This window comes from Suncus etruscus, chromosome 11 (assembly GCF_024139225.1).
Source record: "Suncus etruscus isolate mSunEtr1 chromosome 11, mSunEtr1.pri.cur, whole genome shotgun sequence".
NCBI lineage: Eukaryota > Metazoa > Chordata > Mammalia > Eulipotyphla > Soricidae > Suncus > Suncus etruscus.
The window spans coordinates 7,345,884-7,372,066 of NC_064858.1; the positions used below are offsets into that span (position 1 = coordinate 7,345,884).

The 26,183-nt window shown below is 50.9% G+C and overlaps 1 protein-coding gene across 1 annotated transcript in view; it reads right to left on the reverse strand.

Moving 5' to 3' along the window:
- Positions 1 to 3,160: 3,160 nt before the first annotated feature.
- The window catches only part of CHD2 (chromodomain helicase DNA binding protein 2), a 76,259-nt gene continuing 53,236 nt past the window's right edge, over positions 3,161 to 26,183 (reverse strand). Inside the window, exons 26-39 of the mRNA XM_049783283.1 lie at positions 25,794 to 25,969; positions 17,646 to 17,687; positions 16,256 to 16,395; positions 15,296 to 15,434; positions 13,662 to 13,812; positions 12,524 to 12,643; positions 11,330 to 11,455; positions 10,583 to 10,723; positions 8,143 to 8,277; positions 6,582 to 6,760; positions 6,120 to 6,219; positions 5,087 to 5,300; positions 4,571 to 4,829; positions 3,161 to 3,581 (exon numbers count right to left, since the gene is read on the reverse strand). Coding sequence (XP_049639240.1) covers positions 3,248 to 3,581; positions 4,571 to 4,829; positions 5,087 to 5,300; positions 6,120 to 6,219; positions 6,582 to 6,760; positions 8,143 to 8,277; positions 10,583 to 10,723; positions 11,330 to 11,455; positions 12,524 to 12,643; positions 13,662 to 13,812; positions 15,296 to 15,434; positions 16,256 to 16,395; positions 17,646 to 17,687; positions 25,794 to 25,969 — 2,256 coding nt within the window. The 3' untranslated portion in view covers positions 3,161 to 3,247. The remainder of the gene's footprint in view (positions 3,582 to 4,570; positions 4,830 to 5,086; positions 5,301 to 6,119; positions 6,220 to 6,581; positions 6,761 to 8,142; positions 8,278 to 10,582; positions 10,724 to 11,329; positions 11,456 to 12,523; positions 12,644 to 13,661; positions 13,813 to 15,295; positions 15,435 to 16,255; positions 16,396 to 17,645; positions 17,688 to 25,793; positions 25,970 to 26,183) is intronic.

The following is a 26,183-nucleotide window of genomic DNA, read 5'->3' on the forward strand; positions in this document are numbered from 1 at the left end:
GTGAGGAAGAGCAGGGAAAGTGTCTCAGGGTACAGGGAGAATAGGGGGTATGAGGGCAAGAAGAGGGGTGGTGGCCATAGCTGGACACAGGCACTGTCATGATGGGGCAGCTGACACTATGCTCCAGGCCCCAGACTTGCCCCGCATGGACGGGATGGGTCTGGCGGGGTGTGTGTAGTTCCTTCTGCCCGATGGGACCATTTCTAACAGACCCCAAACCAAAAAAAACACAGCAAAATGGGGTGGGGGTGGGGGGGACAACAGCTGTAGATGGAGACGTGCTGCCCTCTGCAGGCACTTGCTGGATCTACACCCAGCGGGGGCTATGCACACACTGCCCTTGCTGGAAAAAATGCAGGTCCTGCCCCCATCAAGTTCGGACCAGACTCCCTAGAAGGCCAGTTTCCAGGACCTCGGGGGTCCCCAGAATTGGGGCTGGAAGGATAGTGCAGCAGGAAGGGCGTTTGCCTTGCACATGGCTGACCCAGGTTTGATCCCTGGCATCCTATCCCCGAGCCTGCCAAGAGTAATTTCTGAAAAGAGGCAGAAATAAGCCCTGAGCAGCACAGGGTGTGCCCCAAAAAACAAATAAGGCATCCCAGCATCTTCCTGCAAGTGACGGATATCAAGTCCGTCAAGTGGCACCGCAGTGTCCTCTCAAAGACACACCACTGCTCACAGACCTGGGTTTGTAGCTAAACTCCTGGAAGATGTGGAGGTGTCATTCCCTCCATGCTGGTGGCATGGTCCCCATGGAGCTGGACGCTGTCACTTGTGGGAGAAGTAGTCCTGGGACAACAAGCTGACTTGTTCTTCCCACAGGTGACACAGGAAGACAGGGTGAGGCAGGGTCATGTGAGAGCCACGAGGGTGGGCTCTGGGAACGGTGCAAGTATGTTTGATGGCACTAAGTGCCCCCTTCTCCAGGCACCTGATTTTGCTCCCGGTTGGCAGGACACAGGGAGAAAGGGAGGACGAGACAGTGGGTCCCAGAGCATTTCCAGCCCTGGTTTGTTGGGGCTACTAGCCTCAGCCCCTGGCCACGTAACCCAGAGAGCGCCCGAAGTTTGACCGGGACTGTCCTCTCCTCACTTGGGCCCAGCCCACATGATGTAGTTGCCTAGTTCCAAACCCCTGAAAATATTTCATTTTATTTTGGCTTTTGGGCCATACCCAGAGGTACCTTGGGAATATATTCCTAGCTCTGCACTGAGAAACCACTACTGGCAGACTTGGGGGACCCTATGGGATGTTGAGGATTGAACCCAGGTTGGCCACATGCAAGGCAAACGCCTCCCCTGAGCATCTTTCTTGGGTTTTTGGGTCACACCTGGTGGCACTCAGGTAAATCCTGGCTCTGCTCAGAAATCGCTCCTGGCAGGATCAGGGGACCATATGGGATGCCGGGATTCAAACTGTCATCCGTCCTGGATCAAATGCGTGCAAGGCAAATTCCCTACCTCAGTGCTATCTCTCCGGCCCCTCGAGAGCAGCTTGGACCGTGGGCAGACAGGACTCGGGCCCACAGCAGCATTACAATGTAGGAAAATTTAATACATACTATATAAACGTTATTTACAGCAGAAATCACTAGGACAGTGGCATCTTTTTCACAAATATAAATTAAGTACTGTTTTAGTCAACAGGTTTGAAAAGTCCACAATTTTACAATAAAGAAAAACCGTCTGCACCGGCCCGAGGCGCAGACGGTCCGAGGCGGCCAGAGCCTGGCCAGGCCCCGGTCTACACTGCACACTCGCCCGTCTACACCGCAGGCCGCCCACCCAGGGCCACTCCTGCAGCGAGTGGGTTTTGGTCTGGAGGATTGAGTGCTGGGTGCATAGTGGTGGCGTAGCCTGGCCCCCGCCAGCCAGCATCCCGTGCCAGGGCTTTGGAATGACTGGAAGAGTCTGAAGTTGGGTCAGGATTCCTGGGGCTCGCTCTGGGGCCCACAGACTGGCCGGCCCGGGGGTGCATCCGGCGTGTCCAAAGTGCCAACCTGACCCTCCACCTCTTCCTCCCCCAACGAACTGCCATGAGAGGCCAAGGGGGGCCCCCCCCCGCTCTGAACCGCACAACACTGATCTGGAGATATTGCGTCCTGCCCCCTCCCCCGTTCCTCCGGGCGTTTCCCCACCTGGACAGACCAGATTCTGTCTGGGGACCCCAGCTTCACCCACACCTGACCCGGGCTTATGTGAGGCCCCGAAATCAGCAATACTACACGTGAGGCTACACGTGCGATAGAGTTCAGACTCTGTGCCCGCAGCCTGGATACTGCCTGGGTGGGGTAGAAATAGTGGGGGGCACCCAGTGAGCTTAACCATGCTGTCTGGACGACTCAGCCTCAGGCGCTAACCTGGGACCCACTAACAATACTGCACTTGGGGTGGGACAAAGCTGCCATGACAAGGGCTCAGCCTACAGGGACTCCCGACTGGGTCCCCAGAAAAGTGAAAATCTTTAGACAGAACTTGATCTTTTTTTTTTTTCTTTTTTTGAGTTTTTGGGTCATACCCGGCAGTGCTCAGGGCTCCCTCCAGCTTCTATGCTCAGGAATCACTCCTGACGAGGAGCAGGGGACCCTATGGGATGCCAAGGATGGAACCCAGGTAGGCCACGTGCAAGGCAAGGCAACTGTCCTCCCCGCTGCACCAGCCTCTTGATGTGATTCTGATATCACTCCTGATTCAGTGCTCTCCTAGCCTGTCCCCTGCTCCCCAAATCGCCCCCTCCCCTGACACCCCGAAATCAAACACTGGACACCCCCACCCACAGGACAGGACAGGCTCCTGTCACCCCCTCCACAATCATAGCCACTTCACTCCTTGCTCCTCGGCTCAGGAAGCAGAAACCCACCAGGGGCTCCAGCTCCCCCGCCCCCAAGCAACCCCGTTTCAGCCCACAGAAGAGCCATGAGGGCCCCAGGGCTGCCCATGCTCAGAGTACAGGAGACTCAGTATTGGGGGGGCAGCTGAGAGGCTTTGCTTCCTCCCCCCAAGCTGGCCACAGGCACCCCAGGACATGAGGGACTCCCGAGTTCCTGCCCGCAGCCCCCCGAACCCCCATGTCACAGTGACCCGGCCAGCGGCCTCATGCACTTCTTGGCCGACACCCCAGGGACCCTGCCTCTGGGAGGCACAGACGCAGACCCACAATGTCCAGTGACCACGGGCCCCTTGGATCGGACCAAAACTCCCCAGCGCAGGCGGCTGAGTCTCACTGGCCCCGCCCTTGTCGCCCCCCTTTAAGTTTTCCGGGCGTTCCAGTTATAATCCGGGTTGTTCTTCTGCTCCAGGGACCGCTCCAGGGGAGGCCTGTGGTCCAGGGGGGACTTAGATTCGTGGGGTGACTTCTGCGAGGGCGGGGAGCGGGGGTCAGACACGGCGGGGTGGAGCGGGGGCAAGGGCTGCTTGTAGCCCCCCAGTTTGTCTGTGTGGAAGGAACGGTAATGGTCCGAGGGGCCCTGGCCGTGGTAGCCCATAGGAGCCCGGTGGTCAGACAAGCGCCGGAAATCCTGCTGGTGGTAATTCTGGGGCCGGAACTCGTCTGATCTTCTCCGCTTGGAGTCATGATGGTGCCTGGAACAAGAGACAAAGGTCAGCACGCCTGCTCCTAGAAGGATTCTCAACAGTGCAGGGACTCAGGGCTAAGGTATCTGCAACATGCATAGGGACTAATGGCCACTTTATGCATCTTGTCCAGACCTGGCTTCTGAGCAGATTAAGTGCATGTTTGAGCCTCCCAGAACTCTGGATGTGCAAACACCCTTCGCTTCACTGACCCAGCCATAGAGACAAAAGCCACGCGACCAGACACACCATGTAGGGATGACTGTTTCCACATGGGATCAGTGTCTGCGGCTGTGTTCATAGGTCTAGAGTCACCATACCTTCCCCAAGGATCTATCAGGACTTTGAGCAGTAAGTTCCCTACTTTATTCTTTGTTATTTGGGCCACATCCAGGAGTTCAAGTTTATTCCTGGCTATGTATTCCAGAATCACTCCTGGTGGGGCTCAGGGGGGCATTTGGCATTACATTTGGGCTAGCCATGTGCAAGGTTGTGCTATCTCTTGGGCCCTGTGAATTTCCTATTTCATTTTGGTTTGGGGGCCACACTTGGAGATGCTCAGTGGTCATTCCTGGCTCTGCACTCAGTAATCACTCCTGGCAGTGCTTGGGGGACCCTATGGGATGCCGGGGACTGAACCTCAGTCATGCAAGGCAAAAGCCCTCACCACTGTGCAATTGCTCCAGCTCCCAAGTTTCTAGTTTTAAAGTCAAGTTCCCTAAAATGCAGCTGACAGTCCCACGAGCAAACCACAGCTGCTATGAGGTAAAAATTGGACTGAGATAAGCAAGACAGGCCCCTGGGGTCCCTGTTTCTGGCCCTGGCCAAGAACTCAGCAGTTGCAGACTCTGGGAAACCCTCAGAGAAGGGCAGGAAAGTCACAGCCTAAGTGGAGCCAAAGGAGCTGAACTGGGCAGCAGCCATGCCTCATCCTCTGCAGCCCCTCTCCCCACACCCAGCAGGGCCACCGCTGCTGCCAGCTTCTTCAGGGGCCCCACCTGTCATAGTAGTCCCGGTGTCCCCGGTGGTCGCGGTCACTACTGTACTGCTCGTAGGGCCTCTTGCGGGACAGGCTGCTGGGCCGGTAGCCAGAGCGGTGGGAGTCGGGGTGCCGGTGATCTCCATAGTGTCGCTCCTTGTACCAGTGCTGCTCATACTGGTGGTACCGCTCACTGCCCCATGGGGGGTTCCCGCCGCCGCCACCGCCACCACCACCACCATAGCCAAACTTCCGCTCACGTTGCCAGTCACCCCGATCTATAGACAAGATTGGGGGATGAGGACACGGCCAGGACTATCTCCAGCACCTCTGCCTACCCTGAAACTCCTTCCCGACCCTGCTGGACCATTAGAGACTGGCCAGCATCACACTGGGCTTGGGGATCAGCGACCACTGAGGCTATGAACATGGTTCCAGTCAGCCCTTCTCACTCCATCCCCCCACCAGAGAAGGAAGGACATCACACTTCCCAGAGGGACAGAGGGGACCGGACGTCCCCAGAAAAGCAGCCCACCTGAGTTGCTGAAGTGCCGTTTGTTGGGGTGGTTGTAGTTATCACGAGGGTGTCCGTGCGGCTGCGGGCCATGGGCAGGGGGCAGGTGGGGCTTCTGGGGGTGCAAGTTGTGTGGGGTGTGGGGCTGAGACATCAGCGAGTCCCGGCTGGAGCCAGACGCTTCAGGCCGAAATGGTTTCTTGCCTCCAAGCAGGTCGTCTTTCTTCTTCTGCTCCTGGACAGCGAGAAGAGGAGAGACCCCATTGAACCCTAAGAGGGAGGATCAGCACTCAGACATTCCTCCCATGGAACCTCTGACCTTCTATTAAAAAAACTTCTGGGGGCTGGAGCAATAGCACAACTGAAGGGTGTTTGCCTTGCACATGGCCGAACAGGACAGGCCTGGGTCCAAACCTAGGCATCCCAAATGGTTCCCTGAGCCTGCCAGGAGCAATTTCTGAGCACAGAGCCAGGAGTAACCCTGAGCACTACCGGGTATGGCCCAAATGCCAAAAAAAAAAAAAAAAAAAAATGAACAAAAATAAAATCTCTTACCCTGTGAGTCCACCCCAACACCACCAGCTTCCCAAGATCCCCTGAGGCTGCTCAGAGCCCAGCTCCTCAGACAGGAACTGGATGCACATGCAAGGACCTGATCCAAGACCTAGTGCTCCCAGCGGCGTTTGCCTTGCAAGCAGCCAATCCAGGACCAAAGGTGGTTGGTTCGAATCCCGGTGTTCCATATGGTCCCCCGTGCCTGCCAGGAGCTATTTCTGAGCAGACAGCCAGGAGTAACCCCTGAGCACCGCCGGGTGTGGCCCAAAAAAAAAAGATCTAGTGCTCCAAGCATCAGCAAAGCCAGGGCGGCTGACGTGCCAAGAGTCATGAGGACACAGCCATGGGACAGCCTAGTGGCTCCACTGCCCGAGAAGCTCATCTCAACTTTCCCAGACAAGGAACACCCAGCAGGAAGAAGCCACATGACCCCTGGGGAGAGGTGAGGCTAGGTTTGCTCCCCATAGAGTGAGCATCTCTCTCTAAGGCCTGGCTTTACCTCCTCCTCCTGGGATCTTTTCTTATGCGCCATCTTGTACAACTTGTGCAGTTTCCGAGCATCAAACTCCGTGAACTTGGAGACAAAAATCCACAGGTTCCTATTTACGAGAAGAGAGAGACAGTTCTTAGGAGAAGACATAGAACAATTCAAAACATGTGGTAGTTGTTTTTTGTTTATTTGGGTTTTTGATTGGGGGCCACACCCAGCAGCAGTGCTCAGGGGTGACTCCTGGCTCTGGACTTAGGAATCATCCTGGCAAGCTTGGGGGGACCCTATGGGATGTCGGGGATCAAACCCAGTAATCAAATACCCTACCCATTGTGCTCTGGCTCTGGCCCATGGCTTGTTTTATTTTGTGCTTTTCGTTTTCCTTAAACAACCTCGTCACCTCTGGCAGGCCTGGAAGAGGCCGCTTGTCCCCCCATGGACCCCCCATGACCCCTGAGACATGCTGCTTACCTCCGCCACAGCTTCACATGCTCCGGGTCCGAGTAGGCCTTGAGGCACTCAGCGATGCGGTCCCCGATCTTGAGCAAGCAGCTGCGGGTGTGCTCCAGCTGCTCTTGCACGCTCAGGCCACGGTCGGGCTTGTCCAGCTGCTTCAGGGCCTTCTTCACCGGCCGCATCCGCTCCTTGCACTGGAAGGAAACAGCTGGCTCAGCACAGTGCCCCCAGCAGGCTGAGCTGGGAGTAGTGCCTGGAAGTCTCCCTGGGGCTTTTTCCCCACCTGCAGTCTTTCGAGCTGGCAAGGAAAAAGGCGTCCCAGGGTTCCTTCTCCCTACCTGCCAGGCCCCCTAGGGCCACAGCAAAGGGACTGTCCTAAACACAGGTGCTCACAAAGGACAGGGGCCATGGAGAGAAACAGCAGCATGAAATATGGTTCTGGACAGAAGGAAAGGACACCCAAGACGGGCACCTGGCACGAATAGGTTGAAAGTGGAGGCCAGTGTGGATCAGGCTATGCCTATCTCTGATGGGGCCCAGGGTACTCATGCAAAAGTGGAAACAGAGCATGAAGGGGGCTCTGCATGTGGGTACCATATTCAGGGTCCTGAGCACTGATGGGAGAGAGCCCTCAGACCCTAAGCACTGAGGGGGGTTGGGCCAAGTTCCAAACTAAAGAAGAAAAGCAAAGTGAGAGGAGAGGGAGGAAGGAAGGGAAGGAAAGAGAAGGGAAGGGAAGGAAAGGAAAGAGGAAAAAGGAAGGAAGGAAGGAAGGAAGGAAGGAAGGAAGGAAGGAAGGAAGGAAGGGAGGGAGGGAGGGAGGGAGGGAGGGAGGGAGGGAGGGAGGGAGGGAGGGAGGGAGGGAGGGAGGGAGGGAGGGAGGGAAGGAAGGAAGGAAGGAAGGAAGGAAGGAAGGAAGGAAGGAAGGAAGGAAGGAAGGAAGGAAGGAAGGAAGGAAGGAAGGAAGGAAGGAAGGAAGGAAGGAAGGAAGGAAGGAAGGAAGGAAGGAAGGAAGGAAAGGGGAAAGGATGGGCCAGAGTGATAGCACAGCAGTAAGGCGTTTGCCCTACACACAGCCAAACCGGGACAGACCCAGGTTCCATCCCTGGCATCCCATATGGTCCCCTGAGCCTGCCAGGAGCAGTTTCTGAGCAGAGCCAGGAGTAACCCCTGAGCACCACCAGCTGTGGCCCAAAAAAAGAAAAGAGAGAGAAGGAGAGAGGGAGAGGGAGAGAGAGAGAGAGGGAGGGAGAGAAGGAAGGAAGGAAGGAAGGAAGGAAGGAAGGAAGGAAGGAAGGAAGGAAGGAAGGAAGGAAGGAAGGAAGGAAGGAAGGAAGGAAGGGAGGGAGGGAGGGAGGGAGGGAGGGAGGGAGGGAGGGAGAGAGGGAAGGAATGAGGGAGGGAGGGAAGGAGGGAGGGAGGGAGGGAGGGGAAGATAAAATAAAAAGAAAGGAGGAAGAGAAAAAGAAAGGAGAGAATGAAGAAAGTTGTAAGGGAAAGTGACAGTGGGAGGAAGGAATGGAGGGAAGGAAAAAGGTAAGAAAGAAGGAGAGAAGGGCCTGCAGGAGGAACTCACAATGCTGAAGGTTTCCTGGTCCAGGTCGTCATCCTCATCTTCCCCAATGGGGACAGGCTCGCTGCCCGCGGTGATGTGGACAGGCCCCTGGGCGCGGCTAGACCTGCTGGCGGGTTTGGCATCTCCACCTTTGGGCTGAGGAGAGCAGGGAGGACTTGGTGAGGTGGAGCCACAGCATCAACCCATGGAAGTTCCCATTGTGTCCCTCAGTGCTGTGGAGGACCCAGGCAGCCACTCCAGGAGGGAGTCGGTAAGTGTGGTCAGCGTGGTCACTCCACTTTGTCCGTGCCCCAACCCTGATTCCAAAAGCAATTTGGGGCTCTAGTCTGTGTCCTCCAGAAAGGGCCAAAAACGCCATTGGGGTTCAGGATGCGCTGGCAGGGCTTTTGCAGAGAATACACGCCCCCAACTTTTATCAACAGCCCCTTTCAGCAAACGGGCTACAAGTCACAACAACCTACACTTTGAGCTCAATCCTACCAAGGGCCAAGATCCACAGGGGCCCACAGGGAGGAAGCTTTGTCCAGAAATCACAGGACGGTTTTTTTATATGGTTAAGACACAAAAAAATAGTCTCATGCAAACCAGGAGACACTTTGGTCATTGTGAAACAGAAAGTAATAAAAGTATGGAAATGTGGGGCCAGAGGACAGCACAACGGGAAGGGCATTTGCCTTGCATGCAGCCAACCCAAGTTAGATCCCTGGCCTCCCATAGGGTCCCCCGAGCCTGCCAGGAGTGATTCCTGAGCACAGAGCTAGGAAAAAACCGTGAGTAGCACTGGGTGTGGCTCAAAAACAGAACAAAAGATATTACAATGAGGAGGATGCTGGCCCTGCATGCACATGACTGGGTTCCATCCTCGACACCCCATATGGTCCCCCTGAGTCCCTCCACAGAGCCAGGAGTGAGCTCTGAGCACCATTAGGTATGCACCTCTCCCCCAAAATGTTTCCAATCAACTTCAGTAGACAGGGGCAAGGGATGGCAGAGGGAGATTCAATAGTATTTTTTTTTTATTTGTTTTTGTTTGTTTGTTCCAGTTCTGGGGTCCTGCCTGGCTCTGCACTCAGGAATAAATCACTCCTGGCTGTGCTCAGGCCTCACTCCTGACAGTGCTCGGGAGGACTCTATGGAATGTTGAAGATCTAACCCGGTCTATCGCATGCACGGCAAGAGCCCTCCCGACATGCTATCGTTCCTGCCCGTATTCAATAGTATTGTTAAATGTGCAAGAAACACAAAACACAGTAGCAGGAGGGATTCCGCCTGAACAAAAACTTAATGATCTCAATGAGACATGAGCACTTGCTTAAACTGTTCATCGTGCTTTGAGACTATTTTTCTTTAAATATTGTTATCTTTCGGGCCCGGAGAGATAGCACAGCGGCATTTGCCTTGCAAGCAGCCGACCCAGGACCTAAGGTGGTTGGTTCGAATCCCCGGTGTCCCATATATTGTTATCTTGCAGGGGCTGGAGTGATAGGACAACAGGGAGGGCTTTTGCCTTGCACACGGCCAGCCCAGGTTTGATCGCCAACATCCCATATGCCCAACCCCAGCCTGCCATGAGTGATTTCTTTTTTTTGGTTTTTGGGCCACACTCGGCAGCGCTCAGAGGTTACTCCTGGCCCTGCACTCAGAAATCCCTCCTAGTAGGCTCTGGGGACCATATGGGATACCAGGGATCAAACCCAGGCCTGTGCTGCGTTGCTGTGTGCAAGGCAAACATCCTACCGCTGTGCCATTACTCTGACTCCACCAGGAGTGATTTCTGAGCACAGAGCCAAGAATAACACCTAAGCACCATTGGGTGTGGCCCCAAAACAAAACAAGCAAACAAAAATATATTGTTGTCTTTCTCCAGGAGCACAAATACCAGAATCTCTCTGGCCAGTCCCTTGCTGTGTATGTAAATATTTTAGGGGATTATTATGTTACTGACCCTACCCTGATCCGTGATTGTGCCCTACCCTAGAGTGGGGGCAGAATGCCAGGTCACTCATGTCAGGAGGGCTAGGCCTGTGAAGGAGGGAACAGCCTACACACCCACCTTATCTCTTTTTTTTTTTGGGGGGGGGGGGGTTTGGGTCACACCCGGCAGTGCTCAGGGGTTACTCCTGGCTGTCTGCTCAGAAATAGCTCCTGGCAGGCACGGGGGACCATATGGGATTCGAACCAACTACCTTTGGTCCTGGATTGGCTGCTTGCAAGGCAAATGCCACTATGCTATCTCTCCAGGTCCTTATCTCTCTTTTTTTTTTGGTTTTGTTTTTGGGTCACACCCAGCGGTGCTCAGGGGTTACTCCCAGTTCTTCTCTCAGAAATCGCCTCTAGCAGGCTTGGGGGACCATGTGAGATGCCTGGATTCAAACCACTGTCTGGATTGGCTGCGTTCAAGGCAAATGCCCTAGCACTGTGCTATCTCTCCAGCCCTCACCTTCTCTTTCTTCTCTCTCGCCTTCTTCCTCTCCTTTTCCCCTTCCTTGTTCTTTCTCGAACTCAGCTGCTTCTCCTTGTTTTCCTTGTTCTCTTTCTTCTTTTGCTTCTTCTTGATGGGGCTCTTCTCTAGGCCGTCATCCTGGGAAACAGAGGGGTAGTTTGGCACCAACTCCTTGTGTCCTTGTGTTTGCTGCATGAAAAGGCCAGCACCGGCCCATACCCACCCCTACCCCCACTGAGCTCTCCACTGCTCTCTACTGCTCCCAAAGGCCCCAAGTTTGTCTCAGGGGCAGACTACAGCTCCCAGCCCTGCAGCACCCCCTGACCACAGGCACCTTTAGTCCCATTTGACAGACGGGACAAACAAGGCTCGAAGACACTGTCTGTCCAAAAATGAGGGTGCCTGAATTCCTCGTGCTGACTTCAGACCCAGCTGAGTTCCCAGGCCGCCCCCCAAGGCCCCCTGTTGCTTAAAGATCGATGCCAGCCTGCAGAGTAGGCAACCCCTAAACACAGCCCTGGTCTCCCCAGTTTCCTTCTCACTTGGCCTCGACTCACGGTCCTGCACTTGGGAGGCTGCAAAGCCTCATCTCTCCCTTGCTTTGCGGGTGCTAGTGCCCCTGAGACACTCCCCGTCTGCCCAAAGGGGACCCTTCTAGGGTGCAAGGGCTGACCCCAGGGGAGCCCCTTCTCAGTGAGCCCCCCCACCTCGTGCACAAGAAACACAGCCTGGAAGGCCCCTTACCTTGACCTCGCCCTCTTCCGAAGGGTTGTCCGAGTGTCTGGGGGAGGGCTGTTCGCCCCCCTCCTCCTTCGGCCGGGGTGCCTTGTTTTCTTTCTTCACCCGAGGCTTCCTCTTCTTGAGCTGCACCTGGAGAAGGAGATGGAGAGGCGTGAGGACCGATGCTCAGAAACCCGGTCACCCCTCCACAGCAAGATGCTGCTCGGAACTCAGCAGTGGCCTCACAATCTGAACATGGAGATCCAGAGGAGAGGCTGGAGCGAGAGCACAGTGGAGAGGCACTTGCCCTGCACGCTAGGTCTACCCGGGTTCCATCCCATAGGGTCCCTGGGCACTGCCGGGATGATTCCCAAGTGCAGAGCCAGGGGGCAGCTCTGAGCATCACCAGCTTTGGTCCCAACAAACAACAAAAATCCAGACAAGGAGCCAGAGTGATAACACAGAGTGAGGAAGGCATTCGCTTTGCACACAGCCAACCTAGGTTTGATTCCCAGCATCTCGTAGGGTCCCCTAAGCACTGCCAAGAGTGATTCCTGAGTGCAGAGCCCGGAGTAACCACTGAGTGTCACCAGGGTGACTCCAAAAGCAAAACACAACAACAAAATTCAGAGGGGCCAGAGTGATAGCATAGCAGTAGGGCATTAGCCTTGCATGCAGCTGACCCAGAAGTGACCCAGTTCAATTCCTGGCATCCCATAGGGTCCCCCAAGCATACCAGGAGCAATTTCTGAGCACAGAGCCAGGAGTAACCCCTGAGCACTGCCAGACCCAAAAACCAAAAAAAAAAAAAAAAAAGAGAGAAAGGGATCAGAGTGATAATAGAGTGGGGAAAGCATTCGCCTTGCACACAGCCAACCCAGGTTCGACCTCAGGCATCCCATAGTGTCTCCTGAGCCTACCAGGAGCGATTTCTAAGCTCAGAGCCAGGAGTCAGCCCTGAGCACCACTGGCTGCGGCCCAAAACAAAAACCAACCAACCAAAATAGCAGCTGCCAGGATCGGGTCTCCTGAGGGAACTACCCTGCCAAGAGACACCATGGCTGGGAGAGGAGAGGCAGGACACCGTGGACTTAGGAGAAACAGCCAGGTGCTGAGCTGAGGATGCGAGTCCCGCAGACCACTGGGGGGACTGGCCACTACAGCCTTGCACCCCACAACCCCGGGGGCCCTCCCCGGTCAGGGGGCAGCCGTGCCCACCTCATCCCCACCGGGCGCCCCTTGCTTCTCCAGACCCTTGCGCAGCAACTTTAGCAGGTAGTCGGCACGCGTCTGCAGCTGCTTGCCCTGCGGCTTCTTGTCTGACTCTTCGGGCAGGATCTGCAGCAGAGAAAGGGAGAGAAGAGCCGACCGCGGCCCAAGGGCCTGTTAGTGGACAGGGTGGGCCTGAGCTGGCCTGGCCCAGTCCTCCCCACGCTCACAGCCTCTGCCTAGCTGGGTATCCATCTGTGACTCCAGTGCTCTCTGAGCCCCTCACCAGCCTCATGAGGACAGGACGTTTCTCGTGAGTCCCTCCTAGCTCATGGGACAGGACGGACGAGACGGAAGGAGAGTCCGGCTATGCCCCGGGCTCCTACCTGTGCTGTTAACGGGGCAGAGCGAGTCAGGTAAGAGGGGCCCGCTGGCCTCATCTGCTAGAGCCTCCCGGCCGTCGAGGGTCTCCAAGACGCCTTCCGCAAGCAGGGAGCGCCGGGAGCTAGGTCAAAGCTTCGTTTCAGACGGGCGAGGCTTCTGGCAGCAGCGGGTGGGCTGGGCTGGGCCAGGCGCTGTGGCCCTTGGCAGACTCAGCCCGGGGAAGGGGCCTTGGGCAGCCGGCGCCATGGGGGTCCAACATGTTACTGCGGCCCCGGCCTCTCTGCTTTCCCTGCTCGCTCGACCAAGTCTGGCCTGACTGCTCGCTCAATCTCTCGCTCAGAGAAGGGTGCTTGGGGCTCGGCCCCTTTGCAAGAAATATCCAGGCATGGACAGTTCATCTGCTCCGCTGTTAGCAATTCTGGCCAGTGTCAAAGCCAGCCCAGAGCCAGTCTGAACCGCCAGCCTCTGAGGTTTGGTGCAATGAGCTCACTGGCCTGGGAGGGACGGGGAAAGGGGTGCTCTTGAGTCCTTCCAAGCTGCGACAGACAATCCCCAAATTCCATCTGGTGGCTTCAGCAAATGAACTGGACATGGGCCATTCCTAAGCACAGCGAACTGGGTGGGGGCACTCCAGAGCTGCTGCTGAGCCTAACTGTGTGTGTGCCCTCACTGACCGGCCTCAGCCCGCCCACACCAAACAGTACCCACAGAAAGGCTTGCAAGCCTGATGCTCCAGGGCTGTGCGGTGCCACCGGGCCCTCACCTTGTCAGTGAGCCTGAGCTCGGGGTCACTCTTGATGAGTTCCCAGTTGCCGTAGCCATGCTCATAGATCCCCAACAGCAGGCGCGAGTCGTCTTCCACGCCCCAGTCCACATCGAAATGCGCAGCCTTGACCCGGCAGCTCAGGCAGTACCTGCAGAGGGGTCGAGGCCGGGAGGAGAGCACTGTGGGAGGAGCACCCTGACCCCAGGGGAGTGGACACACATTCTCACCCACACACCTGCACATTTTTTGTTTTGGTTTGGTGAAGCCTCATCCCCCCCCCCCCCCCATTCTTCCTAGGTAACTTGACCTTACCTTCAAGACCCAGCCCATTTCCTGGGAGGGGTCTTGTAAAAGGTAGATAAGGCTTTGACCAGAGGGGATTAGTCTTTTTTTGGTCTTTTGCCAGCATGGAGGTCAAAGGGAAGATGGCTGAAAGGAGTTAAGATGCAGGGCTAGCTAAGAATGGCTGAATGCTTAAAAGGTTATGATATAGGCCACACATGTGGTGGATAGGGCATGAATAAAGTTGATGCTTCCTGAAGCCTGCCTATGCGTGAGTTCAATACCCATTGCTTTCCTGGACTCCAGACCCACCGGTAGATGGGGGATGAAGCCACGTGGCCATGGCCTAAGAATAAAGGCCTCCATCCACCTCTATCCAGCAACCATCGGTAATTATTTAATTCTACAGTTTGGTTTTTGGTTTTGGGGACCCATCCAGCGGCGCTCCAGGGTTACTCCTGGCTCAGCGCTCAGGAATCGCTCCCAGCGGACTCGGGAGACCATATGGGATGTCGGGGATGGTTTGTCTTGGGTTAGCAGCGTACAAGGCAAACGCTCTACTGCTGCGCTATCACTCTGGCCCCTCTGTTAATATTTTGTGAGAGGTCACAGCCTACAATATTCAGGGATCACTCCTGACAATACTCTGGAAACCATATAGGGTCCAGAAGCTGAGTCTGCCATGCGTAAGGTAAGCATCCTGTCCGCTGTACTCTTTGGCCCCTACCTCTGCCAAGCTTTATGCTCTAGTTTCTTTTGTTTTTTGCTTTTGGGTCACATCCCATGGCGCTCAGGGTTACTCCTGGTTCTGTGCTCAGAAATCGCTCCTGGCTCAGGGGACCCTATGGGAGGCCGGGGATCAAACCTAATTCTGTCCTGGATTAGCTGCATGCAAGGCAAATGCCTACCACTGTGCCATCACTCTGGCCCCAATTTCTTTTTGTCGTTGTTGTTTTGTTTTGGGGCCATACCCCCATGGCACTTGGGGGCTACTACTGGCTCTGTGCTCGGAAATCGCTCCTGGCACACTGGGGAACCATATGGGATGCTGATAATTGAACCCAAGTTCATCCCGGGTCAGCCGCATGCAAGGCAAACACCCTACCGCTGTGCTATTGCTCTGGACCCATACACTCGCACATTCTAACACACACATTCGCACAGACATTCAGTCTCAAATAGATTCTCATATTTCACACCCATTTTCACACACACATTCATACATATATTCTCTCTCACACACTTTCAGACTCTCACACATTCTTACACTCACATCCTCTTTCGTGTGTGCATGCAAACACAACATACACAAACACACACACATGCGCAAAACTTGGGGTCCCACTCACCTCTTCTTCTCTTCAGGGTCTGTGGGGATTGACTTGTGCAGCATCTCGAACTCCTCCTCGTGCTGTAGGATGGACTTCACATTAACCTGCACCCCTGAGATCTTGATCGTGGGGCCTCTCTTCTTGCCTGGCCCTTTCCCTAAAGAAGGGGAACACCCTGTTCATTCCACGAGCGCCTCCCAGAGGAAAGGGACCAGCAAACCACACATGCAGCCCCAGAGGGGCAGGAATGACGGTACAGGGGAGGGCAGCGAACTGGCATGCACCCTGTTTGGAGTCCCCGAACGAGCGAAGAGCCCCCAGTTGTGATCCCTGAGCGTTGCTGGGTGTGACCCAAAAAATAAAAACAAAAACGAAGGAAAAAAATTCTTTTTTTTTTTTTCAGTTTTTGGGTCATACCTAACGGCGCTCAGGAGTTACTCCTGGCTTTGTGCTCAGAAGTCGCTCCTGGCAGGCCGGGGGACCATATGGGATGCCGGGAATCAAACCTGGGTCCATCCCAAGGCCAATACCCTAGCACTGTGCTATTGCTTAGGGCCCATCTGGCTCATCTTTAAAGGTGCAATTTTATTTTCCTCCCTAATGTTTGTGAAACAAACTGCCCAACTTAATTCATAGCAACAGATATGCCACACTGAACATTGACTAGCATTTGACACGGGTGAGACGCGACTGAGGGTCGAGGAGGCAGCCCTAGACACGCATCAGAGAAATTGACCCAGGGACGGGGAAGGAATCCCAGTCAGATGAGAAGAAATGAATGAAGTCTTTGGGGTCACACCCTCGCCTCTCACCCTTGCCTACCCTCACCAGCAACCCTTGGGCCCGCACACCCTCACCCTCACCCTGTGCCCAAACCCCCTTCACTTCTCACCTTGTGCCTGTATGCCCTCGCCACTCACCCTGTGCCCGCAAGCCCTCACCCACACGCCCTGTGCCCGCACAGCCTCGCCCGCTCACCCTCGCTCGTGTTCTCCTTCAGCTGCTCTTCGTACTCCTGCATGGCTGCCACGCAACTATTGTGCACCAGCTCCCCAAGCCGCTTAAGGTCGGCCACGGACTTGTCCACCAGCTCAGCGTCGCGGGCGATGCACTCCAGCCTGAGGGAGAGCCACGCACGGGGCATCAGGGCCTGGGGGGGCCACGGTCCCCACATCAGCTGAAGAGACTCGGTCTCGCGGCCTGATCCCCTGCTCCCTGTGGGTGATTCTGGGCATAGGTGAGTGGACATGGGCCCAATTCTGGAGTGGTCAGGTCTGTGCTTGCTCCAGAGGAGCTGGGGGGCGGGGGAGTGGGAGCAGAAGCACACAGGGGACCCCTAAGCTGCAATGGCTATGGGAGGACCCAGGCACTGTCTGGGAGCTGGACCAGGCCCTGCTTCGAGCAACGGTCCCACCCAGAGAGACAGTGGTCACGTGATGCTGGGCCCCCAGATGCCTCCTGCACCTCATTCCTGCTTCCTCTGCCAGTGCCCCGGCCACTGCCAGGCTCGAGCATTGGGTCATTCCTGGAGCTAAAGGTGGGCACTGGCTGTGGTGGATAAGCCAACTTGGGACTCCTCTCTGGACTTGAGAAGCCAAGCCTCATGGCCAGCTCTGGCAGGAACCACTGGCATGTCACTCCCCCTCGAGGTGTTCCCTGCCACCTAACACCCCTCTGCATCTGCCATCACCAAGTCCCGGACTGGCAGACACACAGCAACCTGAGTCGACACTTCTTTTTAAGACTTTTCCACCTTTTTATTCCTTTCATTAAATATTGTGACGACAAAGTGGCTCCTGATGGAGTTTCACTCATACAGTGTCCAACACCCTTCACATCTCCCTCCTCTGTTTTCTCTCTCAATCTCTCTCTATCATTTGCAATCTTGATAGAGTTTCACTCATCACCCTCCCCCCCCTCTCTCTCTCATTCTCGCTCCCCCTTTTGCTTTACAGACAGTGTGTTTTGTACTGTTGTTACTGAAGGGGTATCCTGCCTATCACTTTCCCTCCTTCCAGCACCTAGTTCTTGTCCGGAGGGATCATTCCCAACTCCCATTGTCACAGCGGTCTCTTCTCTGCCCTCACTGGACGCCTCCATTATTTGTGGCAAACCCGAGTCTCTGCTTTTCCCGTCTGCAAGCTGCTGCCCTGGCATATGACTGGGAAATGCTCCTGCCCTACCGCACCGCAAGTTCTGCACCTGGGCTTCACCAACACTGCTCCCCACCCTACTCCACTCCATCCCCAGGAAGCCATGCACCCCAGGACCCCACTTCTGAGAATGCACAAGCTGGTGTCCAGGACTTGCACAGGACAGTGAGACGAGCAGAGAAATCCTATGCAGTAAAAATGCTAAGTCCACTTACCGTTCCAGGGGGAGACCGAACTTCTTATACGCCTTGATGAACCTATGAATATGATCAATAAAGCACATTAGAAACCAGGAAATTGTAAAGCCGGAGTGATAGCACAGGAGGGAGGGCATGTGCTTTGCATGTGGCTAACCCAGGTTCGATCCCCAGCATCCCACAGGGTCCCCCGAGCCTGCCACAAGTGATTCCTAAGCAGAGAAAGGAGTAACCCGAGCAATGCCAGGTGTGGCCCAAAATCAAACCAAAAAACCCACTAAAATACTTGTTGATGGAACCAGAGCAATAGCACAGCAGTAGGGCATTTGCCTTGCAAGTGGCCAACCTAGGACGGACCCGGGTTCAATCCCCCACATCCCATATGGTCTCCCAAGCCTGCCAGGAGGAATTTCTGAGTGCAGTGCCAGGAGTAATCCCTAGGCGCCACTGGGTGTGGCCCCCCCAAAAAAATAAAATAAAAACTGGCTGGAAGAACAGATGTTATGTTGTGGAGTAGAAGGGAATTAAAATATGAGGCCAAAGTGATACCACAGCAGGGAGGGCAATTGACTTGTACACAGCCAGACCAGGTTCGATCCCCAACATCCCAAATGGCCCCTTGAGTCCTTCTGGGAGTGCAAAGCCAGGAGTAACCCCTGAGCATTGCTGGGAGTAACCCAAAACTAAAACCAAAATATACATATACTAAAACATACCTACACAACACAGAAGATAGTAACGGGGAACTAAAGGAACAAAAAAGACAAAAAGCAAAAAGTAAAATACAGGTGTAAATTATCTTATCAGTAAGTGAATGAATTTAATTGTGTTAAATACTCTAATGAAAAGGAAGACTGAGAGGGCCAGAGAGACAGCATAGCGGGGACAGTGTTTGCCTCGCATAAGTCCAACCTGGGTTCGATCCCTGGCGTACCATATGGTTCTCTGAGCCTACCAAAAGCAATTCTGAGCACAAGGCCAGGAGTAATTCCTGAGCATCGCAGGGGTTAAAAAAAAAAAATGAAAGACAAAGACTGACTGGGAGAGTAGCCCAGGACATCTCTACAAAGGAATCCAATTCATAGAGCCAACAAGAAGTGAGAGCTAGATTCCGAGGCACTAAGCAAAACAATGGAGAACAAGTACCACACAGGCCCCGCAAAAGATAGAGAAAGGTACCACAAACGGCCACACAAGAGATGGAGAACAGGGGCTGGAGCGATAGCACAGCAGTGGGGCATTTGCCTTGCACACAGCCAATCCGGGAAGGACCCAGGTACGATCCCCGGCATCCCATATGGTCTCCCGAGCCTGCTAGGAGTAAATTCTGAGCACAGAGTCAGGTATAACTCCTGAGCACTGCAGGGTATGGCCCAAAAAATAGGGGGCCAGAGAGGTGGCACAAGCAGAGAGCGTTTGCCTTGCACGTGCTAACCTAGGGTGAACTGTGGTTCGATCCCCCAGTGTCCCATATGGTCGCCCTAAGCCAGGAGTGGTTTCTGGGTGCAGAGCCAGGAGTAACCCTTGAACATCCAAAAACCAAAAAAAAAAAAAAAAGAAAGAAGAAAGATGGATAATAGGTACCACACAGGGCTATACAAAAGATGGGAAACAACACCACACAGGGCCACACTAAAGATGGCAAAAATATACCACACAGAGCCACACAAAAGATGGGGAACAGGTACCACAGGGGCACACAAAATATGGAGAATTGGTTCACACAAGGCACACTAAAGATGGCGAATGGTACCACAGGACCACACAAAAGATGACAAATGAGTACCACACATGGTACACTAAAGATGGCAAGCAGGTATCAACACAGGGCCACACAGATGCCACAGAAAAAGAAAAATTTTTTTTTCTGATAATAGCCAGCAAAGATCTGGCGGGAAAATTTGAAGACATCCAAAAATTTCCCACAATTTTTCTCATCTCTCATATCTTTCACCTGTAACTCGTCTTTATATTGTTTGTCAATCTATGTGCTGTGTGAATCTGAAAGTTTGCTTGAGTGTGCATTGAGATTGTATGTTTGGAATCGTGTGTTGTAACAGTGAGTGCTTTTTTACTATGACTAAGTATATTACGGATGTGTAAACTTTGACCAGCTGCTTTTCCTAGGTCAAAACTGGCCTCAGAGAAAAGCAAAGAAAAAAATGTGTTTGCCCTTTGAATCCAAGCCGCTTCTAGGTTCCCTAAGGGGGAAAGGCTCGCCCCAGGGAGCCCACTGTTTAAGTATGTAATAAGGTCTGTGTTTTTTTAAAGTTTCCAAATTTCTCTAACTTTCTATTAAAGTGTTTAAGTAATCAGAATTGTTTAAATAATGTTGCAGTTAATTAAAACTAACCATTTTTAGATAATATTGCTAATTTTGTGTATGCATATATATATATATATATTTTTTTTTTTTTGGTTTTTGGGCCACACCCGGTGATGCTCAGGGGTTACTCCTGGCTATGCGCTCAGAAGTCGCTCCTGGCTTGGGGGACCATATGGGACACCGGGGGATCGAACCGCGGTCCATCCAAGGCGAGCGCAGGCAAGGCAGGCACCTTCCCTCTAGCGCCACCGCCCGGCCCCGTGTATGCATATTTTAACAACTTAATTGAGTTTTAAATTTAATCTTGGTCATGATAACTTATTTAAGGTGTTATTACCATTCGTCAAAATAATATTACAAATGCTATCTAATTATAATGATTGTTTATTGTCATCCTAAAAGTGATAGATCTACAAAACTAATTTTAATTGTCTTCAAGAAACATCTAGCATTTAATTACCTATATTAATATTATTTTTATAAGGGCAATTTTCATAATTTCCATCTTTGAGCCTTAATGTAAAGTTCTAAATACTAATTGAATAGCTGGCATACACCACCTGTCAGCACTGGTCTTAATCTAGTTGAGGTGTAATTCACCTTCAAAGGATGCCCTCAAATTTTTACCAAATTTAAGTACTTTTTTTGGTAAAAGTGGACTTGTCCCCAAACTCTAAAAACTTTCATTCTAGTAGCTAATGACATTAAAGCTAATTTTTTTTTTTTTTTTTGGTTTTTTGGCCACACCCGGCGACGCTCAGAGGTTACTCCTGGCTGTCTGCTCAGAAATAGCTCCTGTGGTCCTGGATCAACTGCTTGCAAGGCAAACGCCACTGTGCTATCTCTCCAGGCCCGCATTAAAGCTAATTAATCAGGCCATTAATTGTCAGTCAATTAGTGCAAAATTATTTTCAGACATAACTTCTACTTAATTTAAAACCTACCTCCTCTCCCACTGGGTGCATTTATTGTGTAAAACCAGTAAAGTAAATTTACATTCTTTACTAAAAATAATTTGTTATTATATATAGTGACTTTTGGTTATTAACATCAATATGGTCTTGAAAGGTTAAAAAATAAGTGTAATTGTTTACATGATAAATGGTGAATTCATGATATTGCATGATCAAATTGAATTTTTTCTAATTGGAAATAATCTAATGTTTTATATAGAAAAATGCTAGGAATTGGGTATTGAGATGCTCTTAACCTCATGTTACAGTGCTCATAAAAATCGGAGCTACAGAACTTATTATAACCTAAATTACTAAACTGCAATTTTTTAAATTTAATTGTTGCTCTGTGTTTTCAGTAAATTTAACTGAAGTTTGCCTCTTGGCATCTCCAACGTTATTGTGATAGTTAATGGCGATATTAATTTGCAGATGTATAGACAGTAACTCTCTGCAGTAAGAATTAACCCTCTTGCAAATTGAAGTCAACTAAGGAACTCTACAGCCTTCAATGGCTGTCCCGCAAAAGGAAATTTCTCCGATCTTACTAAATTTATGCTTAAGAGCATAACGTAAAAATATTCAGCTATCTGGAAATAAAATATTAAGTTAATATGCGAATGGCAACTACTTTCTGTATTTGTTTCATTATGCATTTTTAAAGAACTTAGTGAAAGTTACTTACTGATTGCAACAAACTGGTCATAAGTAAAGTTAACTCAACTACTAATCTAACTTTAACCTTACCAGGGAAGATCTTACTCTAAAAATTTAAGTGAGAAAATAACAGTAATGTAATTCAGCTGTGTTTTCTCCCAGCATTGCATTAAAGTTTTTCCTAAGTAACACTGGCAGTGTGCCTTCACAGGAATGCCAGTTAACAAGTAACTTACATAAATAATTTTCACATCTTACTTGCTACTTAACTTTTCATTTAAATAACAATTTTTTTTCCTCTCCCTATTCTTTCTATGATTTTTTTTCAATAAATTTGCTCTCTATACAATATTGGGGCCGGAGAGATAGCACAGCGGCGTTTGCCTTGCAAGCAGCCGATCCAGAACCTAAGGTGGTTGGTTCAAATCCTGGTGTCCCATATGGTCCCCCGAGCCTGCCAGGAGCTATTTCTGAGCAGACAGCCAGGAGTAGCCCCTGAGCAACGCCAGGTGTGGCCCCAAAAAAAACAAAAATAAAATAAAATAAAAATATATACAATATAATCAGTTATGTCAATTATGTATTTTCTTAACAAACATTTCTTTTAGGTATAGAATTATTTTATAATCTTATGTATAAATAAATTCAACTTAACTTGCAATTATGGCAAAAGTTTTGCTTCTTTTATTTTCCTTATATTTCTAGCATTGAAAAATAGCTATACCTACCACCTCTACTTTATTTACTTGCATATAACATACATTTAAATATTATGACTATAGAAAATTTACCTTGCTTCATAACCAATTTAAGATAATTAATGCTATGTTGCTTTAACTTAATTTTTGTGTTTATCATTTCAAATAAAATTCTGTCCTCTCAAAAGGAAAGGAACACTTGCAGCTCTGAGGCCTGATCTGCTCAAGAAATCCCACTTACCAATCTGATCTTTTCCAGAAATTAAAACTGCGGAATCAAACCAGTCAATTGCATTCACTTGCAATCAAAGTAACATAAAAATTTCATCTTTTCTTGTAGGTAGAAACTACAGCCCCTAACCATCCTAAAAACAAAGAATGGAGTTTCTCTGCCCACACTCCCTTTATAATATCTTTTTTAGATGATAGAACTTCTAAAATTTACATCTAGAAGGGAAGCCTATAGCTTCCCCTGAAAATAATTAAAGCTATCTAAATTTAATACAGGTCTAGAAATATTTTCTCTGGGACCCAGTCAAGAGTAAGCAATTATTATGCCTGCACTCATTTCTAGCTTAAGTTTTCCAGTTTTTTTTTTGTTCTTTTCAGAAAAAATCCGCAGGAACTACCTGGCCCACTGAACAGTGTCTTTGCCTGAACTGAGTCTCCCCCTGAACAGACAGACAGGCTCTGCTTGCAGATTCAGCAACTAAACCCCCTGCCGACTTCAGCTCCTCAACCCACTGCTGACTTCAGCTGCTGATTTCAACCCCCAGTCCTGTGACATCTAAAGACCAGAATGCAGACAGACATTCCTGAAAATTCCACGACTGCCAACCCCTGGAGACTGCCTGGAAACAGATGACGTCAAACCCGCGGATAAAAATTAAGACTGAACTGATAGACTCTTAAAAATCTAAAGACCGAACTTATAGACTCTTAAAACAAAATTCCACCTTTTTTTTTGGGGGGGGGGGGCCCACACCCGGCGGTGCTCAGGGGTTACTCCTGGCTGTCTGCTCAGAAATAGCTCCTGGCAGGCACAGGGGACCATATGGGACACCGGGATTCGAACCAACCACCTTTGGTCCTGGATCGGCTGCTTGCAAGGCAAACGCCGCTGTGCTATCTCTCCGGGCCCCAAAATTCCACCTTTTACTCTTCTGAGTATGCTTCTTGTTTAGCCTCCTTCGTTGGAATTTGGAAAAAATGTTATGATATGTGCATATGAGGATATTCAGCACACCAGCAGTTCCCCTTTCTAACAATATTCCTATCAAAATTTGTTTATATATTCTATTGTTTTCTATTGCTTAATTCTTCTCTAACTTTAACTTTTCTATACTTATGCAAGAACAGAAGATTTCAGGATTACTCCAATTTTTTCTTCTCCTTACAATTTTCTCGCTTAAAGTGCTTTACTTATTTGTTCTAATTCCTCAGTGTCAGCATAGACTCTCAATCTTCGTATGTTAAAGGAACCAGTCTATATTTAGGTTCTCAGAACACAGATTATAACTTATACTCTAGTCTTCAGACTATTTTAACCTATTTTAGCTATATGTATTACAGCTTCTGAATCCTACACTGCTAAGATCGAATTGATAACGTTTAATTTCTTTTGGTACTGTTTATTTCTTTACCTTCTAATTGGACAGTGGAGCCAAAAAAATAGCATGAACGTAAGGCGTTTGCCTCACATGCAGGACAGTGATTCGTATCTCGGCTTTCCACTTGGTCCCGAGCCTGCAAGGAGTGATTTCTGAGCACAAAGCCAGGAATAGCCCCTGAACGCAGCCAGGTGTGACATTTAAAAAAAATGGGGGGGGGGGGGATGTATTGTCACTACCCTCAAAGGTATTGTCTCCATTTATTAAGGAAGCACGCACCAGATGTGGCTTTTGGCTTTCCTGGTGCAGTGCCTAATTTTCCTCCCAAGAATTATCTGCCAGAAGGCCCGTTAGAGAAGTCAATCATTGACCCTTTGCGTGGATTACTGGCTATAATTCTGACACGGCTGTGACATTACATTTTCCCTTTTCCTTTTATTTGATTTTTGTCTTCTTTTCTACTACAGAAATTCGGCCTTAGCCTTTCTACACTCACAAAGGAATTTCAGTACCAAAGCATGCCAAAAGCTCCCCACTGGCTAGTTTATTTGTGACTCTTACTTCAAGTATAACCTGGCGCCAGCAGCTTGTTTTTCTGAGTCTAGCTCCATTATAGTAAACAATTATTTCTGTCCCCCCAAAAGTCCATTTTCCAGCCACTGCAAATACATTTCTTCCAAAACCTGTCTCCTCCTGGTTTCTTAAAAAACCTGTTTTCTGTGTACCCAAAAACACCTCCACCTCACTTTCTCACCTACATCAGGTAGTTATTTGATATGTAGATTCTAGGAGGTACCATTGTGTTGCCCCACCTGGCTATCCTCTGCCCTTCGTTTTTCCTGAAGACACCTTGCATACCAGAGTTTGTGCTTAAAATGTCATCAGCTGAACAGTAAAATTGGTCTTTCGTCTCTTAGACGTGAGTCCCCATACAATGCATTTTGTGTAGTCTCATTTATTTCACATTTCATATTCATCCGCTTTGTGCTCCCGCTTTCTCCCCATAAAGGTTCTCGGACCCTATGAAGGTTTTTGCTTAGGGACGCAGCATGTCCGCAGCAAGGGCCCCAACCTATAGAGAGCTGCGGTGGATAATCAGGCCAAAAATTAAAGTTTAAGATGAAAATGATCATGAGTCCTATATGAGTAGCAAAACTTCAGACAACAAAACAAAAATCCAAGCACATGCTCCGATCCATAAGCAGTCTCTCCAACAACCATTTTTATTTCCACATCTCTGTCATTCCAACACAAATGCATCTCTGGGCCCGGAGAGATAGCACAGTGGTGTTTGCCTTGCAAGCAGCCGATCCAGGACCTAAGGTGGTTGGTTCGAATCCCGGTGTCCCATATGGTCCCCCATGCCTGCCAGGAGCTATTTCTGAGCAGACAGCCAGGAGTAACCCCTGAGCACCACAGGGTGTGGCCCAAAAACCACACACACACACACACAAAAAAAAACAAATGCATCTCTGTATCTATACATATAAGAATATTCCTATTCCTCAACAAAAAAGAGTTTCCACCTTAGTTCATCTCCAACTCGGAAATTTACCGGAAAATCATGCAAACTAATCAGGAGAGAGCTAGAAAGAGATAGAAAGATTATGCAGCAGAGAAGGCATTGGCCTTGTATCCTAGCCAAGCTGGGTTCGATCCCCAGCATCCCACAGGGTCCCCTGAGCACAGCCAGGAGAAATTCCTAAGCACAGAGCAAGGGGAAAGCCCTGATCTTCAATGGGTGTAGCCTCAAAACAAACCAAAAACAAGTTAAAGAATAAAGTAGGAGACGGGAGGAAACAGACATGAGCAATGAATAAAGAGGAGTTGGAGTGAGAAAAAGCGGGTGAGGATGCCCCCCACAGCCCTCGTTCTGAGCTAAGGTCCTTCTGCACCAGTCCCAGGCAGGGAGAGACCCCCACCTTCGGATCTCGGCATCCGTGAATCCCTCCACCAGGTCCTTGCGCACGCTGCGAGGGCGGCCCCTGCGCTTGGGCTTCTTGTCGTCATCCGAGTCGTCGGTCTCGCTCTCTGAGGCTGATGACCTCTGTGCCTGCCTCTTAGACTCTGTGTCTGAGTCGCTGTCGTTGGTCTGAGCCTGGAGGGGCAAAGGGGTATCAGGCTCAAGAGCTCTCCTCAGTCCAGGGACTTCAGGACCCTTTCCCATGCAGAAAAGGGGCAGAGCGGGGTAGGTGTTTTCCTCGAACGCAGCTGATCCAGGTTCAATCCCCAACATCTCATAGGGTCCTCCGAGTCTGCCAGGAGCGATCCCTAAGTATAGAACTAGGAGTGACCTTTGAGCACCACAGCAC